Raw genomic sequence first — 13,142 nt, forward strand, 5'->3', positions numbered from 1 at the left:
TCTATAATCACTGTGATTGGGGAAGGAGACAAAATCAGAAGAAGAATATGAAAATTGAGGCATTTCCTGTTTTATTCTCTGTTTCAATGCTGATATTTATCCTAAATTATATTTTACAAAAATTATCCATGTCCACTATGGCCAAGGAAGGATTTTGTGATCAAATATGCTAATATTATCCCCATACAAATTCAACACACTTTATTACATACATATTTTATGCATACACAAACACACATACATACATGTACTGACCAAAGGCCTTGAGGGGCTCCTCCAGTAAGATCCTAAGTAAATTTAAACCAACATTTTCCAAGCTTATTTTTACCACTCTGCTTTTCTCACAGAACATCCATCGTCATCTAACAGTACACACTAGGGTTTGCTATACTGTAAATTTTGGATAATGAGTACTGATCAAACAATTACCTAGCAATCACAAATCCAAACAAGGAAAATTATACAGGTACAGAAAAGAGTATAGGAAATGCTTTAAGAACTTTACTATCTATCGATCCTGATGAAATTATAAAAAAAAACATAAATGGAACTAGGAAAAAACTTTTGGACTGGAAGGCAAAGGAACCTAAAATGATTTACTCATGAACAGAAATAAAAGCAGAGTTAGATTAAATAGGGATGAATAAATAGATTTTTTTATGTTCCATTCCTATTCCAACCCTTGCTCCTATGATTTGCTTCCGTTTCTCTTAAAGTCCTCATAAAAATTCCATGTTGTATTACAATTATTTGTCTCTCTTACTAGATTAAAAGGTGGGACCTGTCTTAGAAGCATTCAGTACATGTCTGCTAAATAAAAAAAGAAATATCACAAGTAGGCATATCCAGAATTCACAGCAGATAAACTGACACAAAGCTCTGCATAAGAGAGAGCATTTGAACTGAGCCTGACTGACAGTTCATGGCCTCATTATACTGCTGCATAAAAGCTCTATACCATAAGATTTCCTTACAGGTTAAAAAAAAAAAAAATGCATGCTTAAGGAAGTTAAGACATTTATATTTCCAATGAGCAACTTAAACTCAAAATTCCTATTCTATGCTTATCAAAAAAGATAATCCTCTGTTTTACTGACTCAATTATTTTTTAAAAACCATACCATTTTCTTAATATTAGATATTGAGTTTTAGTTTAAAAGGTTGAATTGTACCCTAAATACAGCACACTCTTGAGAAGCTAAGCACCACAATTAAAAGAAGTAAATCTCCATATATATTAACTTCTACAATAAGAAAAATGCATGCACAGTAATAGAAATCAAATCAGCAGCAACTTGAGGTGAAAAGGGTAGGGATTAATTACAAAGGCTCAGGGAACTTTCTGAAATGAAACGGTTGTTACATGTTTGGGTAGACTCCAGGAGTTGGTGATGGTCAGAGAGGCCTGGCGTGCCGCAGTCCATGGGGTCACAAAGAGTCGGACACGACTGAGCAACTGAACTGAAATGAACATGGTTGTGTGTATACAGAAATGCATTAAACTGTACACTTAAAATACTGTATATATACTGTTGTATTGCATATAATACTGTAACATATTACATATACTGTGTATTAATTATGCTTCAGTAAAGCTGATATTTTTAAAAGAAGTAAATCTGATTAAGGTAAAAGAAAATGAAAAAAAGTAAGACTTTATAAATGAACATGACACTATAATACACAAAAGTATGAAAATATGTCATAATGAAAAAGACAAAAAGGTCAAATCGCAAAATACAATGATTTAGGATCAATGTTGTGGGTGAACGCGTGCTCAATCGTACCCAAGTCTTTGCAACCATATGAACATAGACTGTAGCCTGCCAGGCTCCCATGTCCATGGGATTCTTCACGGGATACTGAAGTGGGGGCTGCCATTTCCTCCTCCAGAGGATCTTCCCAACCCAAGATCAAGCCCACAACTCCTGCAAGGACAGGCAGATTCTTTACCACTTGAGCCACCTGGGAAGCCCATGATCATAGTCACCATTCATTTATTAATTATAAAATTATATACATATTTAGTTGAAGAGTAATTATGCTGAAAGTTGGAAATACAGAAGACAAAAACACAGTGCTGCTTTAAGAAACTTAAAAGTCTAATAGGAGAGAAATAAAAATCATAGGCAACTTAAAGAATGAAATTACTATAAGGTAGGTCAGTGATTGCTCTGGATGCATACCTTAAGATTAGAGCTCTGGGGAAGAGATGAGTCAAAGAAAAGCTTTCCAGAAGACATTGCAGTTTAGCTGGGAGCTGAATCATTTATTCATTCCATAAATATTCACTGAGCAGCTATCACATGCCAAGAACTGTGGGGGGTACTAGATGCACTTCACAGTTTACCTAGTAAACTAGGGACATGAAACAGTTTACCTGGTACACTAGGCATATGTACTCTAGGTTCACTGGAAACCCGAGTACAGAAAGGGAGACCAGCAATAAAAAAGTAGCAAATTAGCACATGTATACTGAGAACCCATAGCATGATGAGTGCTAAGATGGTGTAAAAAGGTATCACCTCTAGTTACGATGATATGAGAAGAGGATAGTAAAGATGAGTTCAGAGTGATAAGAAGAAACCCACAATTAGAGTCACTAAATTTGAAGGAGGGAAATTTCAGGGAAAGAAAAAATCATTGCCAAGACACAGAATTATGATGGCCCATTTGGGTATCTTTAAATAGTTCACGTATCTTGAGAACAGATAAAAGAACAAAGTGATAAGAAATGAGGTCCAAACAGTAAGAGAGGCCTAAGAGTGAAAGATGTCTTTGTGCCATGGTATAGAGCTAGTTTGCTGCCGCCCCCCCGCCCTGCCCTCGGCTTGGTTTTCTTTTTAATTATCTACTTTAATCAAAACACTCATCACCATAAAAATGAAAAGTTCATGAAATTAAAAAAATCAAGAGCAACAACATTAATATCATATATTTAGAGGGAATAAACTCAAAAGGGAAAAGAAAACTAGAATCAGAGAAAAGAAATTATAGGAGTGATGAAAAAGAGAAATATTTTACAATGAAGATTCGGGAAAACTTTCAAACATAAAACAGACAGTAAAGAACCATGAGTGGTGATGACTGGTTCTTATTATGAATATTATAATTTTAAAATCAATAACTCAGATATAGGAAGAAACAAATAAAAAGTGGCCAAACCTTTTACTGATACCTCCATACATAAGAAATATTTCCCAAAATAGCAACAATCTACATATTCTAATGAAAAATCTATTAAAGAAAAATCAGGCTAATGCTATATTTTAAATTAACTTTTACTGCTAATTAATTACTCAGATAGGATGTCAGGCCCGACTACCTGGTGCTTCTAGTTTTTCTATATACTCTATGCATTTCTGATAAATGGGAAAAGAATAGATGACCTGGCAGAAGGCTCAGACAATAATTTGTGATTTACAGGACATGAATGCAGCTACCATAAGATTTATCTGACAGCCCTCTCCGATAGTGGACTGTTGAGTATCCGATGGAATGATTTCTAGTCTAGAAAGTCTACTACTGAGTAGCCATACACATTATTTATTTATTAGATGTTTTGGGTTGAAACCATTTTTAAATGATGCACTTCACAATGCAGAGTCATAAATTTAGCTTTAAACCCAAGAAGGGAGGTAGTGTTATTGGAATGTATGTCAGACTGAATTAGGATGAGCAACACAACGCTTTTATAAAGTGGCCTTGAATGCAATGTCAATTCTTTCAAAAACGATATTAATGTCAAATGAGCAGGATACAAACACTTAACACAATGCTGGAGTAATATTACTTGAAATATTTATTTAATATTTTCTTTAAATTCATAGAGATTTTTATATGGTTTATATACATAAACAATAAATATTAGGCAAAAATAAATTACATGCTTCTGAAAAACTGAATCTGAAATACAATTAAGAACTTGTTCGATTTTTTTCTGTGCATCAAAGAGTATATAGCTTCTTGAAGACTGTATGCACACTTATTTTAAAGAAGATTTAAATTAAGCTTTGGAGCTTAAATAGTTCCTGAATGATTTTATATGATATTCAACACAGGAATAAACCTAATTTAATAAACCATAAGTGTATATATATATACATATATATATACACACACACCGCAAAAATAATATGCTGAATAATTTAAGAAAGATTTCCAAATCTAAATAATAATAACATTTTGCCTTAAAATGCTAAAATTTAAATGGAATAAAATATGAAATGGAGCCTAATCAACCTCTTAATGAATGAGTGGATACTGAAAAACATATCCTAGTTGAAGCTTTAACAAAATATACAATGATCTGTTTGGTCTGAAAGACAGCAAACCAAATGTGGTCATTTCCTCATTTCTTAAATTTAGGCTCTAAATTCTCTTTTGTAATAAAATACGGCAGATTTAAACACCTTGTTAAGAAGACTACAGAAAGAAAATAAGTTTTGAATGGTTTCAAGAAAAATAATCAGAAGATGGCTGACTGTCATGAAATTAATATCAACTAATTTGTAAAGTTTTAAATCAAATTTGCAGATGCTAAGTTCATAAGCATATTCCATTATTTATGTGATTAAAAAGGAGTTTTTGACCTGATCTTTCGATCTTTGGCACTCAATCCTCTCCATCTCTTCCTAAAAAAATTGATTAAAATTTTAGCAAAAGGCTAGCTTTTCACTTCCCACCCTATCTCAGACTAAAAAAAATTATCAATCAAACTCAAGCCATCCCCACCCAATATCTGCAAAATGTCAACTTCAAATTCAATTTCATATCTCTAAACCTTTCATGTAGAAAAAGACAGTTCACTTCTTAACAAAATAAATCACTTTTGCGATTGCCAATCTGACCTCTTTGAATTAGGAAAATTCAAAGTGAAAAATGTAATTATCACCCCAGAACAATCTGTATACATCTGGAGCTAATTCTGGCTTCATTTTTCACATCATTTTTCACACTGTGCTACATCTTATAGAGATGCAATGGAACTTTTGAAGAAGTTGTAAAAAATGTTAAGAACTTCAAATAAACCAATAATGTGTTTTAGTCAAACGAAACTTTGAGACTGACTTTTGAAGCTTACTCTAAGTGATCTGCGTACATGTGATCAGAATAGTATTAAACAGCACCATGACATAGATGACAAATAGGTGTATTAAAACATGTCATTCTTTACCTTTTCAGCTTCTAACATTCAACAGTGTAACATATTATATATTTGAAATAATTTCATGTATGAAGAATATATTCACATTTTCTAAACCAGAAGGTGAAACTTCATTATCAAACTCTACCTATGAAACAATAATATCACTACAAACAACAAATTCATACTCCTGGGAAGATACATATAACACTGGAAGCAAATGCTTCTTAAAGTAAGTGTAATTTCACGTGAATGTAAGAATGGCATACGGTAATTTCCATTTAAGAAATAAACAACCAACTATTTCAAATCAGATTACTCAATGGGAAATTTTACCCAGTCAGCTTTTAAAGAAATGGAGTTTTTTGAAGGAGATAATTAAATTAAAAACATGATTCTCACTAAATCTAAGAATAATAAGCCCACTACAAACATAACTACTCTTTACAAGTTCATTACAAAAATCCACTAGATGCAATCTCTAGAAGTAATTGTTCTTATTGCATTTTATTGACAATGCATAGTATTGATTTTTCACACCTTCTATGATTCTTTAATTTGTATTCATGAAATGTCCATCAGCACAGTCTAAATAAATTTGGCAATATAGGCACTAAAATGAATAAATCGATGCAAAGAAACATTAATTTTGCATTATCCTTATTCGTCAGGCAAGTAAACCAGAGGAGTTGTAAATGAAGGTCAAAGGTTTTGAAATGGGTCAGAACCCTTGACCTCTAGACCAATACTCTTCCTATTAATAAAGGCTATTTTAAAGTTTTAAGTAGGGGAATTTACTACCAGCAAGATATCATTTTTAAAAGGCTACAAAGAAAACTCTCAATAAAAAACATTCACGTTTAACTGCTAAACAGAGAAAACAAATCACAGGATACATGATTTTCATGTAAGTTTTTTTTTTTTTTTAAATCATTAGAGTTTACCACATGACGTGTAAGGTTTCTGAACACTGAAAGCAACCTTGCTCTTAGGAATTTATTCGCTACATCTTATTATGATGGCTGCCATATTTTTGTTGATGTTTTCCCAAATCTACTGTGTATGTCAAAAATAATTAGCAATGACAAGAATTCAAAATTATTTATCACTCATTTTATAACCTCTGCACAAAAGGGAAGTAAACCCATTATTCCCAGGGGAGTCAGAGTGGCACTCTACAAGGTATAGAAATAAATCTGTTTCTATAACCTTAATACACAAAGCAAAGAAATTTAGCCATCTCAAAATCATTTGATCTGAGCAGTTTTAAATGTGGCTTGAAAAACCTCCGTTTCTCACTCACCTATACAATTCCTCTCAGCACATACTTCAAAATTATCTCTTAGTAACAAACACAAAAAGTAATCCTTTTGTAATACCAAGAAATTATTTTAAAACTGAAAACTCAAAACTCTATTATAGAAAAAACTTCTAATCGACAATTTTAACTCTCTTGCAAAATGAATTCGAGAATTTACTTAATTCAGCATTTATTCTTGTCACTCACCTGAGAACACAGTAGCATAACCAACTCCACAACTGAACTACTAGACTTCATGCAAACCAGACCTATATTAAAGAGAATTTGTTTTTAATTTTATAAAAACAAACGAGGGATTATTTCTTACACAACTTTGCCCAAATTGGTTTTTAAAATAAAATTTAACATATTGCTAAGAATCAAACCTACACATATTTAATGAGTAAACAAAACATTCTGTAATTACTTTAAATTTGGCATCAACAACACTACAATCTTTTGTAGCCAACTTCATTTCAGCTTTCAAATTACTAAACATTTATTACCACTTCATATACAATGACACTGCACAATACTCATGGAAATGTGCACGACATATGCCATATTGACTAATATCATCTAAACTTTGTTTCGGAGAGAGCTGATTGTTATACATGCAGAGAAGGGAAATGGCTCCCTGACCTTTGCTTTCTCCACCACACTCTCTCCCTTCAACCCTCCAGCTATCAATCAAGTTTCCATTTTGTTTCATGGCAGCAGACATCCCAAACACTCTTATTAGTACCTTGACCTGTGACCTCACTCTAAACCTTAACAGAAATGCAGGCCATTGTCTGTTATACACTCTTGATTTTTTTTAATAAATAAATTCACTTACATTTTCTCATTTATGTTTCAAGTTCACCAAAACTATCTCAGGAAGGAACTTTATATACTTAATATATATTTAAAGAATTCTTTAGTTCTTATTAATAATAAGATTAGTTCAAAGAACATTTTACAACCAATATCTTATAAAAGCAATGTCAATAAATAAAAGCACTAAATGACTGCATCATGCTAGTAATAATTAGAAAAATTAAAATTTTTTATTCTATATTGTTTAAGCAAACATAAGTTTAAGTTCAAGTTAATTTAAGTATAACAACTAAAACAATTCCCATGGCCCTTACTCACACCACACAACTACCTTCTTTCTTTCTAACCAAGCTTATGGGCACCCTATCCCCTCCTACTCCCCGTGTTTGATCTTTTTGCTCTACAGTTCTCCCTCCTTCCCTCTTTCAGCCATAATGCCTCCTGTCTGCTGACGGCACATGCTGGCATTCTGTAGCCTTACAAACAGCATTCAAGCTCAACAGGTTGTTCATTCCCTTCACTTTTTAGAAAAGACAGAAGCATTTTTCTCCACATCTGAAAAAGTGTGTAAATGTGTAACACAGAAATGATGGTAATAGTGCCAGCACTGGCATGAAAATTAGCTACAGAACATCTACATGTTGCATTAAGCAAACAGGACATTTAATTAGACTAAACTGTAGTTTCTATAGAGCTGAGATGAGCATACGCCCTCAGGCTAATGCCAAGGCCAAAACAAGGGCACAGCAATACTCTTGTTACTGGTGTAGTCTTTATTGGTCTGAAAACCTGTCACTTTTCAGAAAACATGAAAGGAAGTTTCATATATTTCAACTTCAAAAGCCACTACTTTCAGCAAGTAAATTTAGGTCTTTCTACAATTAGGTCATTATTCCTTATTGCTCTGTCCTAGAGGAACCAGATTTCCTACCAACTTTCCTTTCATTGCAAAGCATTTGGGCCCTGATCTAGCTCAGCGTTTGATACCCACTAAAATAGTGAACCATAATGATTAAAAGGAACTTGGGCCATCCAAAGTTAGAAAGATTTATAGGTTGTTTTGTCTCTGTACAGTGTATGGTAGAATATATATTTTCAAAAAATTACTTATTTCAGTTTTATTTCTCAATAAGATTAGAAAACCACATAATACAATATGTGGTAATACAACCACATATCAGTGGAGTTGAATATTCAAAGACAGTTAAGATGTCAAACAATATTTCATAGTTTGATTAGAACAATTCATGTGTTTTTTGGAGTGAGGTTTTCTAGATTTCTAAAGGATGTGTAGGGAGCCAGAGTGGATGGTGTGTTCAATTTTAAATGAGAAATGGCTTCAGAAGACAAAAGAGAGTTTACATTTGACCTTCAATAGCTTACAATGCCTAAAGGGGATCAATACCGCAAACACAAATATAAAACCATGGGAGTAAGTAAATAGGAAATAATCTCAATAAGGGACTTGGTATCAGATTGCAAAACCTACTCATATCTCTTTTTGATCTGAATTTTTGCCTTTACGTGACACTGGCTGCATGGATGAAAAAGCAAGAAATGACTTATAAACCAATGCATCTGTCTTCAGATCTACATTCAGACTTCAAGACTTGTCCAAAGGAAGGCCTTCAAACAGCCCTTAGGTGAAGTTGTAAGTTGCTGCAGAAGTATCAGTTTTCACTTTATACACAGAAATTCTACTGTTGCCCCAATTAGCAGAAGGTGAACAAGGTACTGCAGGTTCAGAGATCTGACCAGACTCATAATCTGACCCTAGGGTTCAGTGTGCCTGGTTTTATTTTTGATTTTTCACTGATATGGAATTGTAGTCTCTTCAAAAGAAGACAAACTGAGAATACCAAAGCCAAGAGTTTTACACTCTGTTGGTGTTTCATGACTGAAGACCACTGCAGTTTCTCCACCTCTATTATCATTGTTTTTCCTTACTACTAAACTCAGAAATATCAAATGAATTACCAGATATTAAGCTAACAGTATCTGAACCCACTGAGATATCTAAACTCTCATGTATACCATGAAAAATAGGCATGACCATTTACTATCTGAAATATAAGAACCCAGTTTTTTCCTTTATTTATCTTGTCACTTTAATCTATACAAATATAAAAGAATGGCATAAACATTACTAGAAGTTTTAATAATAATATAAGCATAAAATCAGTTTTTCCCCTGTTTCCCAGGTTTTGAAAGTACTTGCCTATAATTTGGATACAATTAACTGTTCCCCATGAATCTGTAAACATGATATTCATCTTATAAATATTAATTCAAATTTCAAATAAACTTCTAATAGGTGCAACTTTATTATTAATTCTGGTCCTTTTTTCCCCTGCATTTAAGTAATATGTTTTATCTGTTGTTTCCTCTGGCCCTCCTTTTTGAACTAACATCGTCAAATGCAATATTCTAGGAAGGTTGAATTTTGCAAGGTCAGTTTCTCTCCTCTTGAATTCCAAAGTATTTTCATCTTTAGGTTATGAACACCATTTTAGAATGATCAATCAACTGAATTTTTTCACTTCTACGTGAATGTTTCCTTCCAGTAGTCTTTGTGTACAAACCTGCTTCAGTAGCTATTCACTTAGAAATTGCACCAAGCAAGCTGAGGTGCAGTCATCACCAACAGTGGGTGAACACTGTCACAGGCCTTTCTAGCAAAATGAGATATTCCAGGTTTTTGTCACAAACATTGTATGAATTTTGTAGAATTAAATTGTTCCTGTTGAATGACATGATGCTGAGAAAATCAATTTCTTTTTTGTCCACAGAAATATACTGTGTACTAATGAAGTCTTGAGTTTGATAAAAATTATTAATACTGCTCCCTGTCTCTTCAAATTCAGCCACAGATGGTCCAGTACTTATAAAATGTCTTCTCCTATCAATTTTTTTTCACCTCAGCATTACGGGCAGAAAATAGAAAATACTGACTTAACTAACTATATTCAGTGAAAGCTAAAAATAAGACACAAAGCTGGTATCCACAGACTTCTTTTATACCAATATTTCTCAATAATTTTTGAAGAGCCTAAAGAGCATTTCATATCATTTTTTCTTAATTGTGACCCCATGAAATTTTAATCCTAAAAATAAACTATACAGATGTACTGTGAAAGTGAAAGTCATTCAGTCGTGTCCAGCTCTCTGCAACCCCATGGGCAATAGTCCATGGAATTCTCCAGGCCAGAATACGGGAGTGGGTAGCCTTTCCCTCCTCCAGGGGATCTTCCCAAACAGGGATGGAACCCAGGTCTCCCACAATGCAGGTGGATTCTTTACCAGCTGAGCCACAGGGGAAGCCCCAGATATATGTGGTCTATTGGAAAGTCAAAAACAACTGTAATACCTAAGATATTTTTGCCCTCCCCAAATACCAGCTTTTAATCCAATTGAGAAAACAAGTTTATATCCTCTTAAAATGCAGTGCAATACTTTGGCAACATAGTAAGAAAAAGACAGTGATCCAAGATTGATGATTTGGTTTCCTAGTTCACCCTGATGCTGGAAGCAGTTCTAATATTCCTGTTTTTTTATTGTTTTAGTCCTTAGCATAATTAGAAATAACTGATGAGTAACGATAATTAGCAAAATTAAAAAATTAACATACAGGATAATTAAGATCACAAAAAAGCTCATAATGAACCTAAGATTTATAAAAAGTGCCGAATGAAATCATTTAAGGTAATTGTCAGATAGAAAAACTTTATTTACAAGTAATCATCTTTTTGTTTTCCGAAGACTTCTTTAAAAACAATAAAAGTAATAAAACATCAATTCTTACAAAGGGTTATAACTACTTGAAAAGGGGGGTTAATAGTACTAAAATTGAGCCAATCAGAAAATATACAACTCTAGGCATGATATAACATGAATTATCACATCTAATTAAACTTCAAGCCATCAGCAAACACACAGACTAGAGAAACTGTTAAATGACATCAACAAGAACAGCCACAGAGTCCCAAAATATGGTAACATCCTACAGAACCACCAACCAGCCAACAGCATGAACACCAAGGGATACTGGGAAACTATTTGACATTAGCATGGATTTAAGAGACATATCAAATGAAAAAAATGATTTATTTGGATCTTAACTGGAAGAAAATCAATTATATAAAAACATCTTTTAAATAAAGATGAATATGGACTGAGTATTAAAGGATATTATATAATTATTATTAATATTATTAGGTATAAGAGAAGCAATTATAATTATGTGAGAAAGTATCTTTTTTACATGAATTATTAATTATTTAGAGGTGAAATTACATGATGTCTGTGGTTGTTTTAAAGACTAAAGGAAAACAAAGTGAGGTGGATATAACAGTTATGGCAAAACAAAGATGGTCTGGATATCAGCGATAGTAACTTTATAAATATTGAAACTCGTACTTTGTAAATATTTTAAATGCTCATTAAAATTATTAATAAAAATAATTTTAAATTTTTAAAGTAATAAGGTTTCAAGTACCTGGTCACACAACTAGTGACCAGCAGAGAATGAAGGCACCTGCCTTTTTTTTTTTATGGCCACACCACGCAGAATGTGGGATCTTACTTCTCCAATCCAGGATCAAACTCTGCAGTGGAGGCACAGAGTCTTAACTGCTGGACCACCAGAGATCTCCCTTCTCCTGACTTTTTTTAGTTCAAAACTCTTTCAACAGAACTATATTGCAATAACCTCCCCCTCAAAACTTCTCTGTTTTACAGTGCATAAAACTACCACCCAAAGGATTCCTCACAACTTAAAATATATTTGCCTTATAAAACTTAGATCTATTTGTTATTTTTATGAACACAATCCAGTGAGTAGGCAGTGATCACGTTATTTTCTATAGATGATCAAAAGTACATCATCTTCCTTTTTACCATATTATCAGAATTTATCAATAACAAATTGATTCTAAATTACATTTTGTTCAAGGATCTAGAATTGTCAAGTTTAATACTTCTGAGTATCTAAGAAGATCCTATTGTGCTGGTTCTATTATAAAATTCAAAGATCAACTAAATAGCAAAAATGTATTGCTATACTGAAAGGCTATAATTAATACATTCATTTTAGCATTATAAAATGAAATATAATTAACAAGTTTAAGCATAAATGAAGCACTTATGAAGCATAAATTAGGGTGAATTCCTTCAATGTATCAATTCACTTCCTTTCAAATTTTATTACTTCATTAGGTCAAACACTCCTTGGCTAAATAATTATATCCTTCAGCAGACAGAGTAAATTTCTACCCCAAATTTGGTTCAATGTTTCTAAAACCTGAACTTTTTTCCCCACATAAATTCAATGCTACTCCTCGACTATATGGAAATGATATCAATCATCACCAACCCAATACATATTTACAGCAGGGATGATGATGAAATTATTAATTAGCTAATAACTATTTCTTATAGATAGATGTTTTTGAGCCAAATAAAGTGCTGATATCCCATAGTTAACAATCACATAGGATATCTTGAACTATTAACCTATCTGTAACTTTCATTAGCATTATATCCTCATTACTATAAAAAGAGGGGTTTTTTCACAAGTTTTAAGAAATTCCATAGATAACCTAGTGACTGATTGTCCAACAAAAAGTCATGATAACTAAAGCTGTAAGTTGATATTTAAAGATACTAGAGTACAGATAATTGTGCTTTCCCATGATTTTTTAGCTTTACAAGAATATATGTCTTATCCATAAAACATCAAACCTGGATACAGACAAGCTAGATTTAGTGAACATATACTCCAAACACTTTTTTTTTTTTTCCAAACACTTTTGAATGAAAAGATCAATTTGACATTATCATCGATGAAAGTCTTCTAGCTTCTCCTTTAAAAAATGTTAG

The 13,142-nt window shown here is 32.8% G+C and overlaps 1 protein-coding gene across 10 annotated transcripts in view; it reads right to left on the minus strand.

Annotated features, from left to right (window-relative positions):
* Positions 1 to 13,142, minus strand: part of LRBA (LPS responsive beige-like anchor protein) — an 803,036-nt gene that overhangs the window by 512,601 nt on the left and 277,293 nt on the right. For all 10 annotated transcript variants that reach the window (XM_081543940.1, XM_081543938.1, XM_081543941.1 and 7 more), the window contains one exon: positions 6,654 to 6,715. In XM_081543940.1, coding sequence (XP_081400066.1) covers positions 6,654 to 6,715 — 62 coding nt within the window. The remainder of the gene's footprint in view (positions 1 to 6,653; positions 6,716 to 13,142) is intronic.

This window comes from Giraffa tippelskirchi, chromosome 11 (genome assembly GCF_054371585.1).
Source record: "Giraffa tippelskirchi isolate mGirTip1 chromosome 11, T2T-mGirTip1v1.2.pri, whole genome shotgun sequence".
Taxonomy (NCBI): Eukaryota; Metazoa; Chordata; class Mammalia; order Artiodactyla; family Giraffidae; genus Giraffa; species Giraffa tippelskirchi.